The sequence below is a fragment of the Cervus elaphus genome, chromosome 25, assembly GCF_910594005.1.
Source record: "Cervus elaphus chromosome 25, mCerEla1.1, whole genome shotgun sequence".
Classification (NCBI taxonomy): domain Eukaryota; kingdom Metazoa; phylum Chordata; class Mammalia; order Artiodactyla; family Cervidae; genus Cervus; species Cervus elaphus.
In genome coordinates this window covers 54,429,805-54,456,360 of record NC_057839.1, presented here as the reverse complement: position 1 = coordinate 54,456,360, position 26,556 = coordinate 54,429,805, and the positions used below count along the sequence as shown (strand labels likewise).

General features: G+C 36.0%; 1 protein-coding gene across 5 annotated transcripts in view; it reads right to left on the bottom strand.

Moving 5' to 3' along the window:
* CDH18 (cadherin 18) overlaps positions 1-26,556 on the bottom strand; it is a 1,203,920-nt gene that overhangs the window by 241,824 nt on the left and 935,540 nt on the right. For all 5 annotated transcript variants that reach the window (XM_043887493.1, XM_043887492.1, XM_043887496.1 and 2 more), the window contains one exon: positions 5,709-5,828. In XM_043887493.1, the coding sequence (XP_043743428.1) occupies positions 5,709-5,828 (120 nt within the window). The remainder of the gene's footprint in view (positions 1-5,708; positions 5,829-26,556) is intronic.

The window sequence follows — 26,556 nt, the reverse complement described above, 5'->3', positions numbered from 1 at the left end:
TTACCTAGAGCCAGACATCCTGGAATGCAAAGTCAAGTGGGCCTTAGGAAGCATCACTACAAGCAAAGCTAACAGAGGTGATGGAATTCAAGTTGAGCTTTTTCAAATCCTAAAAGATGAGGCTGTGAAAGTACTGCACTCAATATGCCAGAAAATTTGGAAAACTCAGCAGTGGCCACAGGACTGGAATAGGTCAGTTTTCATTCCAATCCCTAAGAAAGGCAATGCCAAAGAATGTTCAAACTACCACACGATGGCATTCATCTCACACGCTAGTAAAGTAATGCTCAAATTTCTGTAAGCCAGGCTTCAACAGTATGTGAACTGTGAACTTCCAGATGGTCAAGCTGGAATTAGAAAAGGCAGAGGAACCAGAGATCAAATTGCCAACATCCTCTGGATCATCGAAAAAACAAGAGAGTTCCAGAAAAGCATCTATTTCTGCTTTATTGACTATGCCAAAGCCTTTTACTGTGTGGATCACAACAAACTGTGAAAATTCTTCAAGAGATGGGAATACAAGACTACCTGACCTGCCTCCTGAGAAATCTGTATGCAGGTCAGGAAGCAACACTTAGAACCAAACATGGAACAACAGACTGGTTCCAAATAGGGAAAGGAGTATGTCAAGGCTGTATACTGTCACCATGCTTATTTAACTTATATGTAGAGTACATCATGAGAAATGCTAGGCTAGATGAAGTGGAATCAAGAGTGCTGGGAGAAATATCAATAACTTCAGATATGCAGATAACATCACCCTTATGGCAGAATGTTGAGAAATGCTAAAGAGCCTCTTGATGAAAATGAAAGAGGAGAGTGAAAAAGTTGTCTTAAAACTCAACATTGAAAAAACTGAGATCATGGCACCTTGGCCCATCACTTCATGGCAAGTAGATTGGGAAACAGTGGAAATAGTGACAGACTTTATTTTTTTCTGGGGCTCCAAAATCACTGCAGATGGTGACTGCAGCTTGGAAGAAAAGTTATGACCAATCTAGACACCATATTAAAAAGCAGAGACATTACTTTGTCAACAAAGGTCCATTTAGTGAAAACTATGGTTTTTCCAGTAGTCATGTGTGGATGTGAGAGATGGACTATAAAGAATGCTGAGCACCGAAGAATTGATGCCTTTGAACTGTGATGTTGGAGAAGACTCTTGAGAGTCCCTTAGACTACAAGGAGATGCAAACAGTCCATCCTACAGGAAATCAGTCCTGAATATTCATTGGAAGGATTGATGCTGAAGCTGAAACTCCAATACTTTGGCCACCTGATGTGAAGAACTGACTCATTTGAAAAGAAGCTGATTCTGGGAACAATTGAAGGCAGAAGGAGAAGGGGACAATGGGGAATGAGATGGTTGGATGGCATCACTGACTCAATGGACATGAATTTGAGAAAACTCCGGGAGTTGGCAATGGACAGGGAGGCCTGGCGTGCTGCAGTCCATGCAGTTGCAAAGAGTCAGATACAACTGAGCAACTGAACTGAGCTGAACTGAATAAACAAGCCCTAGCCAAAATTTCTCTTGACTTCAGTTCTCTGAGGACTTAATATGGCTTTCTTACTTAGCTGCCTTCTTCATAATACTCAGTTTAGGGTTAGTAGTTTTCATAAGCATTAAAACAGTTCCTGGTATAATAACTCTAAAAGTTTTCTTTGCTGAATTAAAATGAAAACTTTTAAGTAGAATGCTTCCCTTGTAGTTCAGTCAGTAAAGAATCTGCCTGCAATGTAGTAGACCTGGATTCAACTCTTGGCTGGGAAGATCCCCTGGAGAAGGAAATGGCAACCCACTCCAGTATTCTTGCCTGGAGAATCCCACGGACAAAGGAGCCTGGCAGGCTACACTCCATGGGGTTGCAAGAGTCCAGTACAATTTAGCGACTATACCACCACCACCATCCTCATAAATGGGGTTTCTCTGGTGGCTCATCAATAAAGAATCCTCCTGAAATGCAGGAGATGTGGGTTCAATATCTGGGTTAGGAAGATCCTTTGGAGAAGGAAATGGCTACCCACTCCAGTATTGTTTCCTGGGAAATCCCATGGACAGAGGAGCCTAGCAGGCTACAGTCCATGGGGTGGCAAAGAGTCAGACTTGGCTTAGCAATGAAAAAACAACATCTTCATAAAGGCTACCCTAACACAATTTCTACATGTTTGGAGAAGGAAATGGCAACCCACTCCAGTGTTCTTGCCTAGAGAATCCTGGGGACAGAGGAGCCTGGTGGGTCCATAGGGTTGCACAGAGTCAGACATTACTAAAGTGACTTAGCAGCAGCAGCTACATATATGTGGGCAGAAATATTATATGTTTTTTACAATTCATTGTCATCTCAGTTAATTTTTCAGTTTTCTGATCTTTCAAACAGTAGTTAATGTTAAATCAATCATTAAGAAGTATTCTCCTGTTGTTCCACATTAAGCAAGCATTATGAAATAACAAAAACAAAACTTATTTGAAGCAATAAATTATTCACAGGATTTATGTTTCATCATATTGATTAACGAGATTCCAGTAGAAAACAATGCATACCTTATTAAACAAGGATGTATAGTATAATAATTCAAGAGCCACGAATCTTAACCATAAGCACTCACAGCTTTATTTGAATACAAAAGTTATGCTGCATTATAATTAGTCTTCATTGAAAGGTCGCTCAGTCGTGTCTGACTCTTTGTGACCCCATGGACTACATAGTCCAAGGAATTCTCCAGGCCAAAATACCGGTATGGGTAAGCCTTTCCCTTCTCCAGGGAATCTTCCCAACCAAGGGATCGAACTCAGGACTCCCGCATTGCAGGCAGATTGCTTACCTGCTGAGTCACCAGGGAAGCCGATATACCTTTTAACACAATGGAAATAAGACAATCCAAAGTCCTGATCTTAACCATAAGCACTCACAACTCTATTTGAATATAAAGTTCAGCTGCATTATAATTATTCTTCTTTGAATGGGCTAACCTGAAATGTCATAGCCATGCCAAATGAGAAGATAAAATTAAAGCATTACTATTAAACTACATTTTAAAGTAACTACTCATCCAATTTTCTTATATAACATCTCATCTATAACAACTGATTCCTTACTTTTAAGTATGTTTGTATGTGTTTTATTCCAGTTATTTAAGGCACAATTTCCACTAAATTCATTAGTTCTGAGGATGTTTAATTGCATTATAATAGATCTCTTAAGCTTAAATTACCAAAACGTCTTAGCTTTGAAGAGAACACTCAGCATTTTGTTTTATAATCCCTCTTAGCACTTTGTACAACCAGTTCAAGAGATTTGCATATTTAAACAATCTTGATAGCAGAAGACATATCCATAGACTTCCCTGATGCTTCAGCCAATACAATATTGAAATTAAAACATATCAATATGGAGGCATACATTTCATTCAATAAATCATTTTGCTTAAATAAAAGAGCAAAAATTATAGCAGCAAAGATTATTTCAACAGAGCAGAACCTCAATAGCAGCCTATTTATATTTCAGATAATCATTTTTGTTTCCTGAGGACTTAATTAATCCATAATAAATATGTACAACCAAATGCAATTTTTATTTGAATTTTGTGTTTGATATACTTGCTTCACTAAAAAACAAGCAACAGAAGAGTTCAACACTGGTCACTTTTTATCCACATTGGCCTGCTTTCTTTGTCCAAAGTAAATATGCACACACACAGGCACACACACACACACCCATATACATACCTGCATATACTCACACCAACACATGCAGACATTCAGACAGATATTCAGATATACACAAGCACACATAATTATTATTTGGTTTTAAAGAAGTTCAAGTGTGTGGTAAGTTTTCAAACCCATATAAGATGTCTATAGTCTAGCAATATTCTATTAAGTAAATATTTATGTATAAATAAACATTTGGCTCCCTAAAAGGACAGTTAATTGAATAAATTGTATATGTGCACGTGTATACATGCATGCATGTGTGTTTGTGTGTGTGTAAGTCTCAGATGAGGTAACTGGAACATAGTCTCCTCGATTCTTTCCTCCAGGAAGATGCATATTTAAAGTAAGAAATACACATCTTTTATATGTAAAACAATCATGGTTATTGGGAAATTACCACAAAATGAGAAACACTATTGTCAAATAATGAGTTGGCTTAAGAATGTTTATCACTACATGTCAATCATATTAAAATACAGGCATGCATTAAGTCAACATGCTATACCCCTTTAACTACACAGTGTTACACTTCAAATATATCTCAGTAAAAAATATTTTCTATCAATTCTGAAGTAGCCTATCAGAACAACATAAATATATATATATATATATATATATAACTTTTGTCCCAGAATTTTGATTACTAGGCTGGTAAACATTTTTATTTCTAAATATTTAGTAATACCTTGGTACTATTAACATAAGCGCTTGCATGCTCACTCTAGGTCATGTTATATTATTTATTTTTATTATATCCCATTTTTATTTATCTCATTTATTTTATAATTATAATGCACATAATATGTGGATATATACATAGGTATATATGTGCAATTCTTCATTTACATATCTGTGTCTTTACACCTTCTTCACTGTTTTCTTCCTAAGTTATGGGGATTTAAACGGTTAAGACAGTGTGTCTGAGGTCTCCTGGCCAGTGTAGTTTGTGTTGGAGCACCCCAGGGGAAGAAAGAAGGCACTTTCTTATGAACAAGACGATGACAATCCTCCTAGCAATCTAACGGCATTAACTACTGTAGTAAGCTTGTCCATAGCATCTCTTCAGTTACTGTACCTCACTGTCTGAGGCAATGGTTAATAAACTGTAATGTGCACTTACTGAGCAGTATTCCCTGAAAAACGTGCTGTATGCTATGTAACTGTATGATGATAGGGAGATATTTATGACCAAATATTACCCCTGCATTAGTTATCTGGCAGTGACCTTTACTTAAAGATCCCACATGGTAACTAGATTCAGAATGACTCTCACATTACCAGAAAGGATCCAGGAAGCTGCTGGAACATCTTAGACCTCTCTCTGGCCTGTCTATGTCTCCTGATTATGTATATTCTTGAAACTGTTTATTAAACTTGAACCATTTCATACTGAACATTTGGCTACTTTTAAAAAATGGGTTTATATTTATCTTTAGCCAAATTTCTATTCATAAACTCTTTGTTGATAAGACCATGAGTTTTTGTGGTTTATAGATTATGCTGCTAGAACATAGTCTTACACTGAATTATTGAGTGTCCTTCATTACCATTTTGGCATCACATAATATAATATGATGTGACTATTTTGGCTACAAAAAAGAGAAGAAATAGAGAAGAATTCATATATTTTTTAACAAATGCTTACATGTCTTTGGCTTTATTCTCAGTTAATTTCATTTACATAACACACTACTTTAAGACTGAAGTGTTATGTAATCTCTGTTTTAAACAGCATTTATTTAAATGTCACAGAAAGATGCAAAAATGAAAAGTTTTTACTGGTATAGGTATAAATGATGGATAATCAGGTATTAAGGAGGACAGTTAATTTATCTTCAATTATTTAATCACACTGTCCTGGAAAACCTGAGGGCATTTTTAAAGTTCTAAAATAACAATGTCTAATGTAGAAGATCACACAGACATGAAGATACTGCTTTCTTTTTTGCAGCATGCATCTGGTACATCAAATATCCATAAAAGCACTAACCTGTTTTAGGGTCTACGGAGAAGTAGGGCTGTCCCTGGAGAATACTGTAAACCACTCGAGCGCTGTTCCCATAGGTAGGGTCATCTGCATCAGTAGCTGTCACCTGTAGAACAGAGGTACCTGTGCATTCAGGAAAACAAATGATTAAGCACATGATTAATTTGTACCCAGAAAAAAATGTTTATGCTGAAACATTTGTGGAAAGTGATAATGTCTTATATTTCTTAGATCATCCTTCAAACATAATCCTCGCTTTCTTTCTGTGCAACCAGTTGTTCTAAATGAGAGCCCAGGATGGAGCATTGGGTTTCAGTTATTTTAATATGATTCTTTATGTGATGATACCATTATGAAGGGTCTGTTTTAACCTTCATGTAATCAGGGTGGGTTGGGTCTATTCTCAAGAATCAAATTGGTGTTAACTGGCGGGGGAGGGGGATAAAATCAAAAGTATTTTGTGGGTGTACAGTTGAGTCTTGAACAATGCTGGGGTTACTGACAATTTTTAATTTTAATAATTCAGTCAATGATTTAGGTCCAACACATCTATAAAGAGTCTAATATCTACTTAACTACAAAGTTTTTTACTTCCATGTTGAAATTCAGACACGACTTTAAGCAAAACTAGTTCTGTACCTTCAAAGGATCCTAGAAATAGATCCTCTGAAGGGACAGACCTGGTTAATATAGAATGCCAAGTTCATCTGACAATCCTTATTAGCAGATCATACATATACAGTTGGCCCTCCATATATATGATTGCTCATATATTTGATTGAGGGCAGGAGAAGGGGGTGAGAGGATGAGATGGTTGGATAGCATCATTGATTCAATGGACATGAGTTTGAGCAAACTCCAGGAGACACTGAAGGACAGGGAAGCCTGGAGTCCTTCAGTCCATGGAGTTGCAAAGAGTGGGACGTGACCGAGAGACTGAACAACAACAATATTTGGTTTCACATCCATGGATGTAACCAACTGCTAATCGTGTTCTATGTTCTGATCTGCAGGAGTTGAATTTCTGGATATGGGACCATGGATATGGATATTGAGGGCCAACTAAAGGACCTGAGCATGTACAGGTGTCCATGGCAGTGCTGGAACCAATTCCCTTCAGATACTGAGGAATATATATAGACTTTTAATAAAATGCCACAATTTTGGCCTCTAAATAGAATATTTACATTGAGATGCTAAGTAAAAATATAACTAGTAATTATGCACACTCAGAAGAAAAGGACTATCATATACATAAAAGAAACTTTTAATTGTGGATAATAAAACATAATAATAGTGACACCAAATTCCAGTGAGAAATTAGGCCACTCACACAAAGCTGGTGGAAATGTAAATTTAGCAAATTCTTAAATAAACATACATTTACCATGTAGCAGCAACAAATTGTATGCTTGGGCATTTATGCTAAGGTCATGAAAATATATGTTCACATAAAAACCTGTTTTACAAATATTCAGAGATATTATTCTTAGTAGCACCAGACTGGAACACAGCTCAGATATCCTTCAATGGGAAAATGATTAAACAAACTATGCTACAGTATGATTGAGGAATACTACTCAGCAATAACAAAGAACAGAATATTGATATAAAAATCAACTTGGATAAATCTTCAGGAAATTATGCCTAGAGGGTGGAAAAAGACAACCCCCAAAGTCTATTTACTGTCTGATTCCTTTTATTTAACATTCCTGAAGTGATGCAATTTTAGAAATGGATGACAGATTAGAGTTGCTAGAATCTGGGGGAGAAGGAGTGGAAAGGTGTGGGTTTGGTTATAAAAGGGCAACATGAGGGATCCTGATAAAGCTGCTACTGTTCATTATTTTGATTATGGATATACAAGAACTAAATACATGCATAACACACAGGTAAAACTAGGGAAATGTAAGTAAGATTGGTAAATCATTTCAATAACCTGGTTATGATATTGCTTAATAGTTTTGCAGGATGATAGCATTGGGTAAAATGGGTAAAGATATAAGAAATCTATTTCTCATGACAGCATGTGAATCTATGATGATCTCAAATTTTAAAGGTTAAAAAATATAACTTCTTGCTTCACTGCTAGTCCATTCTTAGCCCTATTTGGTCTTGGATGTGTTTTATATATATATATATACATATATATATATATATGTATATATATATATTTTTTTTTAACTATAGCACTACAGTGTCCAGCTTGATAAACTTTCCAGAGCTAGTCACATGTAGATGATGTCTTCCATCATTAAGTATAATTACTACTGTGGAACATTAAAGACTTTTGTTGTGAGTTTCAACAAACTCACAGTACCTATATTCATCTCAGTACCTATATTCATCTCTCCAAATTGGTCAGAGAAAACCAGTAGGTAGGTATTTATTCAAAACATTGGTATAGGAGGGAGGTATTTTCATTTAGTACCTCCTTAAATTGCAGAAATTAAAATCTATAGTAAGTACCTGGGTCAGACTCTAAAAAGGTAAAAAGCCCATACTGTGTCCAAAATATTGCAAAATTATAACAGCCAAATCTTTGATCTTATAGGAAAAATGGTGATCATACTGGGCATATAGGAATTATTTAATACTAGGAGTCAGGAAAAAAAAGTATAGATAGAAAGCAGTAAAATAATGGCTATCTTTTAAGAAAACACACTTACAAAATTTTCAGGTTTTAAAACTTGCTGTGGCCTTACAACACTGATTTAGGTCTAAATAATGTTAATGTCTTAAAAGCAGCCCCAGAGGAACCATTCCATTGAAAAAACTGGTTAAGGCAAATTTTTCAAGATTATACCTGATTTACTGTGATAGGCTGGACCACCACAGGAAAGCAAAAGAGTGTTTTGCTCGGCTTGAGCTGTCTTTAAAAGCTCAGGCTTGTGAGGTGAAAGCTGAGACATATGAATGGAATGACAGGTGAGAGAACAATGAGAAAAGGAGAAAGAAAAGAAAGAAAAGCATCCTGGTGGTGTTGAATAAGTGACGGTTGAAAGTACCAAAAAAAAAAAAAGTGGGCAGAGCAGAAAAGAGATCCAGAGGAGTGAAAGAAAACATACTAACTCTCTACCCTAATTCAAAAAATATGGCAATTATCAACCACAGACACCTCAGAACAGTTGGTCTCATGGGTTTCGGGCAATCCTAGTTGTGCCTAAAGCAAAGGACAGTAAACGTCCTCTATCATTGTTCTTTGGTGGCATCTGAAGGTAGCAGGCTGCCACTTCGCGTAAACAGATTGCTGGTTGAGGGAACATAGGTATATGTACAGCACAGCTCAACCAAAAGTCAGCCTGCCCTGAACACATCAAGAGTAGAATTAAATAGCAGGGGTCAAAAATAAATCCTGAGTTTACTCAATTGTTCAAAGATTCCCTACCAAGAGGTTTTAGACCAAAAGGAAAACATATACTTTTATTTTCTTATTTATTTGGAGGTTTGATGGGAGCATTTAAAGAACTATTGTTACTTTTGGAAGTTTTGTTTTTTTTTTAATAAATAAAGAATAAAAACATAGACTGCTTTAGTGTGTGTGCTATGTGTTGAATGATTTTCACTCTAAGTTCATATGTTACATTTTTAAACTCTAGTTGCTTAAATGGTGACGATGGTGATGCTGCATAGTGTATCTTTGAGACACTACAGACTATAGCCAGCCAGGCTCCTCTGTCCATGGAATTTTCCAGGCAAGAATACTAGAGTGGGGTGCCATTTCCTACTCCAGGGGAAATCTTCCAACCCAGGAATCAAATCCATGTCTATTGCCTCTCCTGAGTTGGCAGGCAGATTCTTTACAACTAGCACCACCTGGGAACCATATAAAACTGAACCACATAAATATTTCCCCTACTTCCTTCATAACGTTTCAGAAAATGAACTGAGACAGTTTTTTGTGTTAGTCATCAGGTCTCTTTTTTTCACAATAGATTGCTCACCTGGGCAAGGAGCTTGCTTATCAGGCAGCAGTTTATTTTTCATGGTTCACTTTACCCAGTCTCTCTCCATCTGTCTCTGGCCTGCATGAATGCTCAGTCATGTCTGACTCTTTGTGACCCCCATGGACTTTGTAACTCACCAGGCTCCTCTGTCCATAGGATTCTCCAGGCATGAGTACTAGAGTGGATTGCCATTTCCTACTCTGGGGGATCTTTCTGATCCAGGGATCCAACCTGCATCTCTCTCACCTCCTGTATTGACAGGCAGATTCTTTACCACTGTGCCATTTAATAGGTGAAATAGGGTCACTATAGATGTAATCAAGATGAAGTCATACTGCAATAGTTTGGGCTACTGACCTCGTATGACTGCTGTCCTTATAAAAATAAGACACTTGGAAAAGATGGATACACACACACACACCCACACGAGAAGTACATTATGTTGAAGATGAAGGCAGAGATCAAGATGATATTTCCATAGGACAAGGTAAGTCAGATTACCAGCACAGCACTAGAAGCTGGAGGTGGGGGCTTGAAAAGACCGTCCCCCAGTTCTTTAAGAGGGAATATGGCCCTGCTAATAATACCTAGACTGTAGACATCTAACTTCAGGAATGGTGATAACAGAAAATGCTTAGTTTTTAAGTTTGTGATCCTTTGGTTTAGCAGTCCTAGCAAACTGATACATTGTGTTATAGCTGCAGTGGGAGGAAATGACATTTATTCTCAGAATTTGCAGTTGTTCTTTAACTGACTCTGGATAAGAGTCTGAAGTTAAAAGCCACGAAAAAATGATAATATCCTCTTTGATGTGAGATACATCATAAATGAGATACAATCAAAAATTAATTTCACAAATAGACAGAATTAGGTAGAAATGAATGTTATTTGATTTTTTGAAATATTAGGCATTACTAGTGATCCAACTTTTGGCCTTTCTAAGTAAATTAATTAGCTATATTGGTTATTTTAATGAAGACTTTTTATTCCTGGTTGAAAAGTTTAAATGAAAAAAAAAAAATCCTTATGTTATACCTATGTCTGAGAAAAGTATTCCACGTTGGACCATTCAATTCCTTTGTTCATGCTATCGGCCCTAACTGTATACACAATAGAAAAGGATTATTATCCTCTACAGTGCTAGATCTCCAAAGAAAAATATGGGAAGTGATACCTAGAAACCCATTATTCTACTAGAATATTAAAATAAGTATCTAATTTTCTCTGGAAATTATTATATGAGCTTGGTCAATAGATACTAGACTCACAGTCCCTTCCCGAAATAACTGGCTTCCAATCAAAGAAAACTTTAAAAAGTGCTACATAAGTGTCTTTCATTTTTACAACTGTTTTCATTAAAAGCAATAACCGCAGAAACATTGCATTTTAAAGTTTCATTGGCTATTTAGTGTACTATTTATTTTATTTTCACATTAAATATTTCCTACAGTGCACTCTTAGGTAATCCCATGCTAGGGATTATAGCCTCTCAGTTGATTTTTGAAACAAAGCTGAAAAGATTCAAGTACATAGAAAAGCTTTCAAGATCTCTTTTCTACAATAGAATTCAAGTCTTGCTTCCTTTGGGGACTGCCCTGTGCCATTCTTTTCATGTGGTCTCCTCTTGTCCTGCTGCATTATAAATAGCACACATTTTGTAACATTACATATCAATGAGAAACAGAGTGGACTTTCCCAAAAGCCTCTAAAGACCAATTTGAAATATTTAATAAGGCATTTTAATACCAAGCAAATATTCTCTGAGATTGCAAATCGTTATGCATGACTTGTCAGAGCTCACAGCTCTGTTAACATCTCAAGTGAATTAACATTGAGCAAGAACTTTGAGTAAAAATAAGCTGGAGATTTGTGAAGGCGGAGAGTAGCTCTCTGAAGGAATCTCTCAGGGCTTAATTCTCAGATTTTTTTCCAGGGACTGTGAAAAAGTAATAATCATCAAGATACAACTTAAATTTCATTCTACACAGGAGGACTGTAATTTCAACAATGGAGAAATAACATAGTATTCCAGCCATCGTGTAATTTTATAAAGCTTTGAGTAGTCACCCAAGAGTCATTGGATTAAAAAAAAGAAAATCCTCTCTAAGTACACTTATGAAACATCTGGGTAACAAAGCAAAATTCACTATTCTAATTACATATTTTTAGTCATGGCTATTGCTAGTTTTTGTATAGTCTCTTATTTTTAAGATTTTTTAATGATGTGGCTGATTTTTTTTAAAGTTTTCATTGAATGTGCTACAATATTTCTGTTTCATGATTTGGCTGTTTGGCCAGGGGGCATGTAGGACCTTAACTCCCTAGCCAAGGATTGAAACTGTACCCTCTGCATTGGAAGGTGAAGTCTTAAGCACTGGACTTCCAGGGAAGTAGCCTGTACTTCAAGTAGAGATTCAATTATATTTGGTTAGATCCTTTTTATGGAACTACCTAAGGTGAGATTTGATATTACTCAAGTAAACTTTTAATCATATACCATAAATGAAAATAATAAGGAAATAATATGCATATACTGCCAAGGATGTGGGATCCCTTTGCTATATGTCATTTAATATAACAATAAGATGCATCTATTGAGAAAATTACATTCAATGCCATTTTACAGATAGGAACGTTGAGGCTCATTAAGGTAATATAGTTGACAATTTGAGAAGGCAGAATTCAAGCTCGTCTTACTGTTTTCCTATGTGATATTCTTTTCCACACTTCATTGCCCCCTCTAGTCATGGGTGGATATAGTTACAATAACTAGTTGATAATACAATATCTAGTTGATAATAGTTATAATATCTTCTACCTTTTTCTTGTCTGTTTGCTTGGTGGAATGTAATGGCTGTCCAGATGCATCTACTTAAAGAGAGGCAGCATTATACCACCCCCTCACTCCCACCCAAACCATAGCCAAAGTACAAGTCAGTAAATATATTTTGTCAGGTGAAGGTGTGTGTAAAATACATAGGAAGAAGCAACCTCCAGGTACCAACAACAGTTTGTCTTCTGTAGCCTTACAGAATGCTCACAATTCTCTTGATTTCTGTACAGAGTAAATGGTTGCAGTGAAAAGTGACTAGACTGCCGTAATCCCACCAGCTTTACGAATCTTCTAAATGCATCTGCATGCTATGCTCACATTACTTTCCCACCCTGCGCTGCAGAAACCTAACATTCATCAGTAATTAGTGTTTCCCATGTTTGTGCATTAAAGCACAGCTGCTGGGGTCAGGTAACACCACCCTCCCAGCCTAGCTTCACTCCTTCAGTGGTTGTCTCACAGTCCACTATTTGGTTTTCGCTTCTCTTACCATTTTCTTAACTTGTTCCACCAATTCAGTCCCTTTTATTGAGCTAAATGACAGTGGATCTGATTTTTCCTGATTAAACTCTAATGCAAACAGAAGGTATTGACAGGTTTCTCCCCAACTACCTTTCATTTCTTTTCTGAATAATGACAATACAAAATATGATGATTAGGCTCTGTATTTGATTCGCCTATAGTTACTACTTTCAAATAGGAATCTAGGTAGGGGTGTGTGTGTGTGTGTATGTTTACATTCAATAACTAGAAATTACTTAACATATTGGAATCTGACAAATACATCATTTGGAGAGCTGCCTGTGTGTGTGTTCTCAGTCATGTCCAACTCTTTCTGACCCCATGGACTGTATCCTTCCATGCTCCTCTATCGATGGAATTTTCCGGCAAGAATACTGAAGCAGGTTGCCATTTCCTTCTCCAGATAATCTTCCCAACCCAGGGATCGAACCTGAGTTTCCTGTGTCTCCTACATTGGCAGGTGGATTCTTTACAACTGTACCACCTGGGAAGCCTAGAAAGCTGCCTTCTGTATGCAAAATAGACTTTAGGATAGAATGCTTTTTAACCTGGAGGAAAATGTATATGTATATATAGTTTGTCTATTTATCTATTTAAGTAGCACATAACACTTCAATACTTAATTTCCTTGTTTAGCATATATGACAAATAAGTCCATTTCATTTGCTGATTTTATATCAACTTCTCATCAAAAATTAAATTTGTATCTATAAGTTGCTTTAATTTCCACTCAGGAAAAGAATTCCATTTAAAAATAAAAGTTGTTAACAAATTCAGCATTATTCTGAATAATACCTTATATTTCAGCTAAATTTTCATTCAATAAAAACAAGAGAAAAAAATAAAATCAAAACCAATAAACAACAAAACATCTACTACAGACTAGAATACCAGACACAGAATTATTTTTTCCTTCTTTGCTCACCAAAAATTGGTAATAATGTTTCAGAAGAGTTTAATAAAAGATAATATATATGCTCTTACTATATATTATGTATATGTACATATTTAAAGTTGACATTGATTTCAATTATTGAGGAAATAACTCCAATTTATTTTTTACCAGTTAGCTGAAAAATTTATTTTAAACATTATAATAGCCCAGTGTATATATTTTACAGTAACCAAAAATAAAACATAACAATATAGATATAAAATTAAAATCCTCCTTAATGAGTGCTAAGTTGCTTCAGTTATGCCTGACTCTTTGCAACCCTGTGGACTCTTACCCCCAGGCTCCTCTCTCCATGGGGATTCTCCAGGCAAGAGTGGGTTGCCATGCCCTCCTCCATGGGATCTTCCCAACCCAGGGACTGAAACTGCATCTCTTTTGTCTCTAACATAAGAGACATGTATATATATGAAGACTGAAGATGAGACCTGGTGGCAGAGACTTATTAAATGCTGCTTGGAATCACCAACTTTTCTGTGACTCTGTCAGTTGCTATCTCAGTAGCTGCTTTAATCACACAGACTATGAGTCAGAGTGTAAATTTATTTGCAAAGCAACAAAGCAGTTCCCAAACAGGTGCTGTTACACCTCTTTACTGAAAGAAAAATACAGAAAACTCCTGCTCAATCAATCTCTTTATTATTAACTGCATTTATCTTACAGAATATCTTCAAGAAGTCAAATATGATCTTAGTAAGAAAAATACAACTCCTTTAACCACTCCCCTTAAGAAAAGCAATGTTAGAAATGTCTTACATGTCTTTTCATAACTGTCTCCACTCATTCAAAGGTCTATCTTGTAGTTGTGTACATATTAAACAGAACTCTATACAAATTTTTCTGTAATAACAGAACATGTCATGGACATTCCCATGCCAGCTAGGTAAATACAATTTTCATAGTCATATGAAATTCCATACTGTTTACTGATGTGCATTTAGATTCTTCTATTTGAGTTCCTTTTCTGTTTCTGATAGCAACTTACCACAAACAATTGGGTAAAACAAAGAGTATATATTCTTATATTTGTGTTTGCTTCTCCTTCGTCATGTATGCATTTCATGCTGTGATAAACTTCTATATAAGGAGCACAAATTTTCCAATATTCCATGGTGCTATGTGAAACAGCAGTGGAAGATTTAATGAGACCATTTAGTCAGACTTCCACTAATGGACACATCAGTGAGAATGGGGAAACATTCCTTTGCGATGGCCTCAGGTAAATGGAATCATAGCTTATATGGTTCCTTTGCCAACTATTGTTCAGTGTGCTACCAAAAATTCAATACTAATTTTCTTCCATGAAGAGGCTCAATAGCAAAGTCAGATGAGGATTGGTTTGCTAAAGTTTAATAGCAGATTTCTACCAGAGTCTAGATCAAGATAGCAGAGGATAAAAATCCTGAGCTTACCTTCTCTGACAGACGAACTAAAATTACAGTTACATATAAAACAACTGTCTTCCCAGGTGGCTCAGTGGTAAAGAATCTGCCTGCCAAGCAGGAGAAGGCAGTTCAATCCCTGGGGTGGGAAGATCCCCTGGAGAAGGACCTGGAAGCCCACTCCAGTACTCTTGTTGGAAAAACCCCATAGACAGAGGAGCCTGGTGGCCTACAGTCCATGAGGTCAGCAAGAGTCGAACACAGCTTAGCTACTAAACTACCACCACCCCATATAACCACTATCTTTGAGAAAAACCTGAAGACTAGCTCAGTTGGTAAAGAATCCCCCTGCAATGCAGGAGATACCAGTTTGATTACTGGGTTGGGAAGATCCACTGGAGAAGGGATAGGCTACCCACTCCAGGATACTTGGATTTCCCTTGTGGCTCAGCTGGTAAAGAATTGGCCTGCAATGCGAGAGACCTGGGTTCAATCCCTGGGTTGGGAAGATCCCGTGCAGAAGGGAAAGGCTACCCACCCCAGTATTCTGGCCTGGAGAATCCCACGGACTATGTAGTCCATGGGGTCGCAAAGAGTCGGACACAACTGAGCAACTTTCACTTTCACTGAAGACTAGCAGAACAGATTTTCTACAATTAAGGATTTCAGAAAAGTCCACATGGAGACCATAGGAGGGATAGAGATGCAATCTAGTCAAATCTACACCCCGGTGCGGCAGTCCACAAGTGAGAGGAATATCACAACTTCATAAACTTTCCTGAGGCATGAGCCCATAGTGTGCGCCCCAGTCTGGGAGATGTTCATGGAGAAGATAGGCCTTCATAATGTCTGGATTTATGAAAACCAGTGGGGCTTATGTCTAGGACAGCCAGAGGAAACTGAAACATCACTATTGAAGAGCTTACATACAAACTCACCCCAAGTCCTAGCGCAGAGGCAGCAGCTTAAAATGTTCCTGGGTCATGTGAGGAGGAGATTCATTGACTAATTTTAGGACATGTACTGAGAAGGTATGGAGGAGGTGGAACTTTCTCCAGGGACAGAAATGCTGGTGGGCATTTTTATGTTTTAAACTCTCCTTTCATCTAGCTGGCCCAGCACTGGTGGGCACCCTGTCTGTGACTCTCCACTAAACTAGTTAACATCATGGACCCTGCTCATGTGTTCCCCTGTGGACTGACACCATCACCCCTCCAAAGTACTTCTCACTCTACCCCACCAAGTGTGCGTCTCCAGCTCTGCCAAACTTTCCAAAACAGCTCACACTGTGGGGTCCAGCCTAGCACACCAGCAACTGTCGTGAGGCCTGGCGGCCAGCCACGGTGGGGCCAGTCCAATGCATCAACCACCCTCGCGGCAGTGGGGATGAGAGTGGCGATGCAGCTCTCAGTCAGCCCATCGGGGGGTCAGTACTGGCCAACAGCATGCCTACACTAGTCATGACTGGGTCTCACAAACAGCCAGGCAAATTAAAATGGAAAAATGATGTTCTAAAGTCTAGCAGATCCAGCAAAAGCAGGTCAAAGAGGGAAGTTTTTATCAATAAAGATCTATCTCAGGAAGCAAGAAAAAATCTCAAATAAACCACCTAACCTGACACCTACAGGAACTAGAAAAAGAAGAAAAATAAAGCCCAAAGTTAGTAGAAGGAAGAAAACATTCAGATCAGAGAAGAAATAAATGAAATATAGACTAGAAAAACAATAGAAAATATCAGTGAAACGAAGACCTGATTCTTTGAAAAGATGAAGAAAACTGATACACATTTAGCCAGACCCATCAAGGAAAAAAATAAAAAGAAAACACCCAAATAAAAAAAAAACAGAAATGGAAAAGGAGATATTACAACCAATACCACAGGGATAGAAAGCATCATAAGAGAATATTATAAGTTGTAAATCAACAAATTGAACAACTTTGAAGATAAATTCCGACAAATATGCAATCTTCCAAGACTGAACCAAGAAAAATACAAAATATGAACAAGTTAAACACTAATAACAAAATTGAATTGTTAATAATAAAAAAACAAATCAACAAAAGCCCAAGACCAGATAGTTTCACAGATAAATTATACCAAACATGCAAAGAAAAATTAATGTCTATCATTCTTAAACTACTCCAAAAAATTGAAGATGAAGGAATGTTTCTGAGCTCATTGTACTAGGTCAACATCACCCTGACACCAAAGTCAGAGAAGAAAACTATAACACAAACATACACACAAATATAGACCAATATCACTGATTAACATAGGTGCAAAAATCCTCAACAGAATAAGCAAATCAAATTCAACAATACATTAAAAAGGTCATATATTGTGATCAAGTGGGATTTATTCCAGGAACACAAAGATGGTTCAATATTTGCAAATCAGTTAATGTGATAAGCCACATTAACACTTTGGAGAGTAAAAATCAAATAAGTAGATGCAGAAAAGGCATTTAAAAAATTCAACATTACCTCGTTTTTAAAAAACCTGAACAAAGTACATGTAAAGAGAACATACCTCAACATAATAAAAAGCACAAAATTTTTTAAAAATAAAGAGGTAGACCATTTAGCTTATGAAAGCATAAAAGGTCTAGACTGATCTTCACAGAGTTCTCTCCATACCAGGTTATGAGAGCAAGAAAATATTTTCCATTTACTAAGATAGGAAATGAAATTTATCTGAGAGAAACTCAGTGGATCACAAAAGGACTTGCAATTAAGACCAAGAAGAGGCAACCATGACCATCATGGACTGAGACCTGAAAACCAGTGGGAATAAAGTCACCTGGTAGACAAGAGCAGTAATCTATGTGGTCACTATGGCTTCTCTAGCCTTGGTCACTGTATAATCACTGTATGCCCACTTTCTGGGCACTGGGTATTTATTCTGGACCTCTTTGCTGGGCATTTTCTCCATACCTCATGCTGAACCTTCTCTGTATACTTGAACGATGAACATGCACCCAACTCCTAATCACTATGCCTTTACTCTATAGCTGATTACTATTCTTTCACTCTATACCCAACACCTAGAAAATGGCAAAACCACACCAAAGTGTCTCAAAAAAGAAAGCTGCATTTCAAAATAAAATTAGAAATCAAATTCAATTAAAGGTGAGGTTAAATGCACTGCACATGAGTTTTTAGAATGAAATTTCAGCATTTTAGAATGAAATTTCACTCTTGAAATATTTTTATTTTATAATATTCCATAGTAATTTCCATTTATGAACTTTTATTAAAATATAGGGACAATAGAATAGACTAATTAATATTACAAGTGGTAATTGAGTAGTGACCAGTGTCTAACATGAGATTTTCCGTTTTGGTGAATTTCTCCAGAAAGGAAAGAATGAAGAAAGGAGAGGAAGAAAAACAATAAAGTGGCCATAATTATGATACATTTATACTCATAAATATTTTTAAAATATCACATGGAATAATACCTCTTCATATTCCATATAAAGACAAATTATAATGTTTTATAGAGGTGAAGAGCTATTATTCCATGTGATATTTTTTTGTGTATTTTTATCACATAAACATTTATTAATTTCCTTGTTAAAATTATTCTTAACATTTGGAAACATTTACTAACATTTTATAAAAATGTATCATAATTATGGCCACTACTCTACTTTTGCTGTATTCTATTACTGTAAATCACTTTATTGGGGAATTCCAAATCTAGTCTATGTTCATAAAAAGTAAATGGAGAAACAAAGGAATCTGAAGCAGCATAAAATGCAATCTGGTAGATTATATCAATAATTGGATAAAAGTGAGAAAATAAATTGGTTTTGGGGTCTTTCTTGAAACACAAGAGCAATTATTTATAGGAAAATAAAGTGAATAATTGCTCCATAAAATAATAAAACTTTTTTTTTTTTTACCAGTTATCAGAACAATGATGTTCTAAACATTAAGGTGGTGTATTTTTACAAACTCTTTTCTCTAGACATAAGTGTAGGTAGACAAGACTGACACATAATTATTCAATAAATATTCACAGAACATTGTTTCAAGTGATTTACAGTAATAGAATACAGCAAAAGTAGAGTAGTGGAAGTTCTGAGCCTTGTCTTCAAAAACATTTGAGGCTTCTGCTCTCACTCTCCTGAAATGCCACCTTAAGAATAAATATGAAGCATTTCCCACTACACAGGTTGCCTTTTCTTTGTGTTGATGGTTTCCTTTGCTCTGCAAAAAAGCCTTTTAAAGCCTCACTTGTTTATTTGTGCTTTTGGTGTCAAATTGAAAAATCCATCACTAAGATTAATGTCAAGTTTACCCACTATGTGTTCTTCTAGGAGTTTCTTGGTTGTGTCTCACATTCAACTTGTCTTTAATTCATTTCGAGTTGATTTTTGTGTTTGATGTAAGACAGGGATTCAGTCTTGCATATAGCTATTCAGTTTTCCTGACACCATTTATTGAAGAGACTATACTTTGCCTCACTATATATTCTTAGTTCTTTTGTCAACAATTCATCAACCACATATGAATGTGTACTTCTGAGCTCTTTATTCTGTTCCATTGATCTATGTGTCTGTTTTTATGCCAATGCTGTGCTGTTTTGATCACTACAGCTTTATAATAGAGTTTGAAGTCAGGAGTGTGATGCCTCTACATTTATTCTTTCTCATGATTGCTTTGGTTACTTGGAGCCTCTTGAGGATCCATACAAATTTTAGGATTGTTTTTTCTATTTCTATGGAAATAATATTGAGGTTTCCATAGGGATTTTGTTAAATCTGTAGATTAGGAAGTATGGACATTTTAACAAAATTCTCACAATCTATGAAAGTGGAATATTTTTCCATTTATTTGGTCTCCTTCAATTTCTTTCTTCAATGTCTTATAATTTTCATTGTATAGATCTTTGACCTCCTCTAGTATATTTACTCCTAAATATTTTATTCTTTTTGATGTTATTTTAAATGGAATGCTTTTCTTAATTTCTCTTTATAATGTAAAATGAATGATATTCTGAGCCATAAATTCTGGTGTGGTTTGTTATGAAGGAAAAGCTAACTGATGCAGAGGAAAAGTTATGAGAAGGAAGTTAAGAAGGAAAATTTTCTCCAACATATGGTTCATCACTTGTTCTATACGATTGTTCATATTCACTCTGATCTACATGTGGAATTGTAATGTCAGCTTCACTTTACTGAAATTATCTTATCCTGAAGTTATGCCCCAGGGTAATAATTTTAAAGTGGCTACTAGAATCCTGGCAGATATCCAGGTGAAGCTCCCAAGATGTTTGGGCAGAACTAAATCAGTTCCCCAACAAGCAGCACAATAAAATAAGCACAGCTGGTGTCTCTGCTTGTTGCTTTGCAACAGAGAACACAGCTGCAAATGGAAATAGGTCTGGGGCTTAGAGATTGGAAGGGAACAGAAAAACATGAAAAGGATTAGAGATGTTTTACTACATCTACGAAGACAAGGGACCTTACAGAATATAAGGGTCATGTGGTAAAATTTAATATCCTCTCCTTATATGCCAAATTAAGTTCTAGTACTCCACTGAATTAGAGTTCATAAATTTCATATTCATAATTTTATAAAATATTTTGTTCTCCCTCCAATGAACTAAAAACAATTATTCCTATAATGTGTTACAATTTTAAAATGCTTTCAAGTAAGGTTTATTGTTGTATATTTTATTAGCATACAGAAGAGAATAGGTAGAAATTTATTTATCTCCTTAATAGATACATTTCTGTGAAAAGCAAAGATGTAAAAATTATTTCCAAGATTGTGATCTGGTATGGTTTTCTTTGAAACAATTTCTATGCATAATGCATATTTTAAATTTAAGGTGATTACAACGCAACAAAATTAATGCTTTAAATTTTGTACTAAAATCTTCTGATTCCAGGCAAAATTAAGACCAGAATTGCAGAAATGTGGGTATACTTACATAAAAAAGAGACAAAATTATGTTTTTTTTAAAGAGATTTACCAATACACACAATTTTTAAAAAAGACCCTTATTAGTTTTGTGATAATGATATATGCTATTGTAATATCACTAAATATCTTAAAATAGATGACATTCCATCTGAGAATGGCAATACCATTTACAAATAAGATTTATCCATTCTCTCTTCATTTCCCAAAGCCACTCATGAACCTGAACACTGACTCTAAAAACAAAAATAGTTTCATCTCATGTCTTTTTCCCTCTTTATTTGCTATGACAATCAGTAATATTAACTTTTAATCATTTCATATTTTTTAGGACTCAGTTCTGAGCAACTAGACTTTTAATAAACTTATAGAAAATCAAATTAAAGAAGTGCTTCTGTAGAGTAATGGATCGGAAATGGTAAAATCATCAAGACTGGAATGATAATAAACCACATACCACACACAAAAAGAACAAAAAGTATGTTAAATGTGTACTGATAAAATGCATACAAGTCTCATCATAGCCCTCTGAGGTTACATTTTCCCTCTATGGTATTATAATGTCATTCTGTCCACATAAGTTCATTTTGTTGAAGGCAACCACATTTTTAGATACGTTTAAGAGAAAGCAAAATGATAGCCAATAGCTTACTAGACACCCATCATAATCCAAAGGGTTCTTTTTTAAATCAATGCTATAAAAACAGGCAGTTTTTTTTTTTTTAATGAGAACTACAATGACTCTCATATAACCACATTGTTACTGTTTCTATAAGCACAAATACTTTAACTTTATGCAGTGGTTTTCCTCGCTATTTTCATAAAGGTATCTATTCAAATATGACAACTAACATCTAAACATGAAAACTGCTTACCCGGCAGATAGAATTGGTTTTGGTCACAAGTATATAGCACGAGCATTTTAACACTATGGGATTTTCTTTGGCAAGTATTATTTCTTAATAAGTATTATTTCTCCCATTCATGTTTCTACTTTGAAATTGTTTTATTCTTTTATCTTGCATGTTTCTTAGGAGAGTGATTCTCAGCTGTGAGCAATTTTGGCCTCTAGAGATCTTCGGGCAATATCTGAAGACATCACAGTATGGCAGCAAGAGGAGAGATGCTGTTGGAATCTAACCAATAGAGAGACCAGGGATGCTGCTAAACATCCTGCAATGCACAGGACAGCCCCCTACAACAAAGAACTATCCAGTCCAAAATGTTAGTAGTGGCAATGCTGAAAAACCCTGTTTTGGGAGGATATGATTCCCTGGATAATAGCTGAAATTACATGGTGTATGGAAATGCAAGAGATAAAGAAAAACCTTATATTAGAACATGCATCAAAAAGCACTTCAGTTTATTTTGCATCTTTCTTTATTAAAATATCCAGAATGTCAAGACTTTGTCTGCTGATTATTACTCACTGACAAGACATATACAACCAAATCATGCTTTTCTCACAGGCAATACAACACACAGCAATTACGGGGAGGGCTCCACAACTATTTCTCAGCACTGTGGATGTACAAGAAACAGCAACCTGATAAAAACGTACATGCATGAGAGGTCCCTGGAGCTGCTTTCTCTTGCCTCCTCTGTTTCCTCAGAGCACATTTTGCAAAGCTCTACAGGGAACCCGTCAGTTGCATGATGATTCTGCTTATTCCTCCTTAACCACACAGACACACACAGATACACACACACAGACACATACACACAGACACACAGACACACACTCTAAGCTATATAACTCCGCAGGGAAGGGAGAGCAATGTTTTTCATCATGTGTCCTTTATGCAAAATGCATTTTTTTTCCTCCTCATCTAAGCCTAAAAAAAAAAAGGTCCATGTTTTATGTAAGATTCAGAGGATAACTTCTCTGTCAGCAAGCAGGGCTCTCAGTCCAACTGTACTGTCCCTCTATTTTTTGCTTATCAAACACCATATTGAAAATTTGTTTACACATCTGCAACCTGCTCAAATGTAGGCACTTGTTTTTTACTGTTTTATTACTAGTCCATATCGCAGTTCTAAGCATACTAAGTGTCTTCCCCCTCTCTCCTTATTAGAAGAATTAGACAGCTTAAAGGATAAAGTTTTTTTTAAGGACTGGATGATCCAAAGCTCAATTAATGTGCATAAGGTAAAAATAATGATCTTATTAGGCACCTTCTATTGCGAAAATTTTGTTGTCAACTATCCCACTCTTGTAAGCTATTATTAGTATTGGAAATTGATATAGCTTTAAATGTGAATGCTATTATTTTTTTATGATCACATATCACTTTTTATCATTATTTCATAAATAACATATATATGTACATATATCAGTTTAATAAAGAAGAATCATGACATACTTCTGTTATACCAAATAAAACTGCAGCCTTCTTTTTTTAGAAATAATCGCTTTCACTGATGTGTGTGGTGGTCTCCATATATTTCTGTGTGCATTTGTATTCAGGAACACATATTCATTAAAAGAAAAAAAAAAAGATGCTATTCCACACAGATTTCTGAAAACTTTCTCACTAAAATACACTGGATCTTTGAATGTCAGCATACACAGTTTAAATTCATTCATTTTAAGCCTGCCTAGGGTACCACTGTATGAAGAATAATTTGAGAACTTCACTGTACTTTAAGTATGATTTCTATTTTTCACCTCTGTGAGCAATACTACAATGGGCAACTTTCAACATATGACTTTAGATATCCATGTCAGTATATCTATAAAAGAGTCTTCTAAAAAAAAAAGAGTCTTCTATAATAAACATACGTTCTTTTAAAAATTTTGATAGATATTGCCAAACTACCCTCCAAAAATCTATGGAAATCAACATTTCTGTTAATAGTTCTGCACATTAATAATTTTGTGAATTATCAAATTTGCATATGGGATAGCTAAACATTGTTATCTCTTTTTGCTTTGTGGTTTTTAAATTACCAGTGAAATTTGAAATGTTTTAATATAATTAACATTTATTTTCCTATGAATCTCCTGCTAATGTAATTTCCCCATGCTCATTTGATTGTAGTGCATTTTTCTTATTATTGAAACAGTTCCTTTTGTTGTATTTAGTTGCTCATTCGTGTCTGACTCTGTGTGACCCCACAGACTGTGTAGCCCACCAGACTCTTCCGTCCATGGGGATTCTCCAAGCAAGAATACTAACGTGGGCTGTCATGTCCTCCTCCAGGGGATCTTCCCAACCCAGGGATCGGACCCAGTTCTCCCACATTGTAGGGGAATTCTTTACCCTCTGAGATACCAGGGAAGCCCAAAACAGTTTCTTATGTAATGAAAATTAGTACTTTGTCTGCCCTATGTGTTTGTATTTTAGTTTATTATCTTTCATCTTATTAGAATTAACATAATTATTTGATATCTTTATTTTCAACTGTATATTCACTTAAATTCATATCTTATTTCTTACTGAATATTGGATTCATATCTTACATTAAAAATCCTTCATCACATTTGTTTGTTTTACTTTTAAGTGGTTGCATTTTTATAAGCATATTGAATGTTTCAGTTTTATATACCTTAAAGTGAAGTCGCTCAGTCGTGTCTGACTCTTTGAGACCCTACGGGCTGCAGCCTACCAGGCTCCTCTGCCCATGGGATTTTCCAGGCAAGAGTACTGGTGTGGGTTGCCATTTCCTTCTCCAGGAGATCTTCCTGACCCAGGGACTGAACCCGGGTCTTCCGCATTGTAGGCAGACACTTTAACGTCTGAGCCGCCAGGGAAGTCCTATGTACCTTAATTATGGGTTTATTTACCATTTATATTGTTCTTAAATGTTGGGGAAAACAATGTTTCACATCACCCAACACTGTAACCATGCCTTGTCTGAACTCCACTCCTTTGCTCAGTTCATACTGATACTTTCCACTCAGAAAGTGGCCCTGGATTATTCCATTCACCTCACTGTCCACACCATCTGGGTTATCAAGATTTTTCAGCTACCTGGAGCTTTTTCTTTCTCCACACTATTTTTTTCTCCACACTATATCTGATGTATGTATTTTGGGGTTGTTAGAGGGATTTGCATAAAAAAGCGTTCCCTTATTAGACCCCCTAGGGATTAGATTCTAGTATAAATGAATAGCTATTCCTTAATTTCCAGGCAGTATTGGATGAATTTTCCTTTGTATGGTATGTTGATGTTGTTTAGTCGCTAAGTCATGTGTGACTCTTTGTAACCCCACGGACTGTAGGCTCCTCCATCCATGGGATTTCCCAGGCAAGAATACTGGAGTGGGTTTCCATTTTCTTCTCCAGGGGATATTCCTAATCCAGGGATGGTCACCATCACAAAATGCTCTCTTGAACAAGAGGAACATTGTAATAATATCAAATCTATTCCAATGAATTAAAAAAGGGACCCTTACTTCTAGCCCAGTAAATTGTATGGATCCTGGAACACAATTTTCCTTGTTATAAATATTCCACAAATAGCTTGATCTAGATTTTGTGTTTTTGTAACTGTATTGAAAATGAGAACTCAAAAGCTGAAGCTTAGACATCTTTTCCATTTGCACTTCTTACTAACCCTGTGATCTTGGGAAAATTAATTAATTCTGTATTATTAGATTTATCCTCTGTAAAACAAGAATAATTTGTAATGCTGACCTCAAGATGATACAAGCATGGAATTATTACAAACGACATGCAGTGTCAGACACATAGTAATTGCTCAATAAATATTCCTTGGAGTTGTGTTCAATGATCCTTATCACAACTACTGTGACATCATGTGGCCTCAGACTTCAACAAAACTAACTGGATATTTTAGAGTAATCAACTTTTGATTTTTTGCAAATCTCAAAGTCAACATTCAAAATCTCAATCTCTTTTGATCCACTGATCAAAACTTTATGGAGTCAATCAGTTCTGTAGTTGACAGGAAGCAAGATTTTGTTATCTGAAATCAACTATTAGCTTCACCATGGACAGATAGAAAAACTGCTGCCCCAGCAAAATCATCTAGCATCACAATTATACAGTAGAGATGGTAAAGAAGGATGATTTTATGTATCATTCCCAAATCAAGCAACTTAATACAGCCATGTTGTATTAACAACATCATTGTTATGTGATGCTAAAATCTTCCTTGCCATTCTTTTGTATTCAGTATTAGATTCAATTCTTCGGTTACTGTGCTATGTGCAGGACTTAGTTGCTCAGTTGTGTCTGACTCTTTGCGACCCCATGGGCAGCAGCCCGCCAGGCTCCTGGCTTCATGTTAAAACCAAGAATTTGTCTGAGTACAA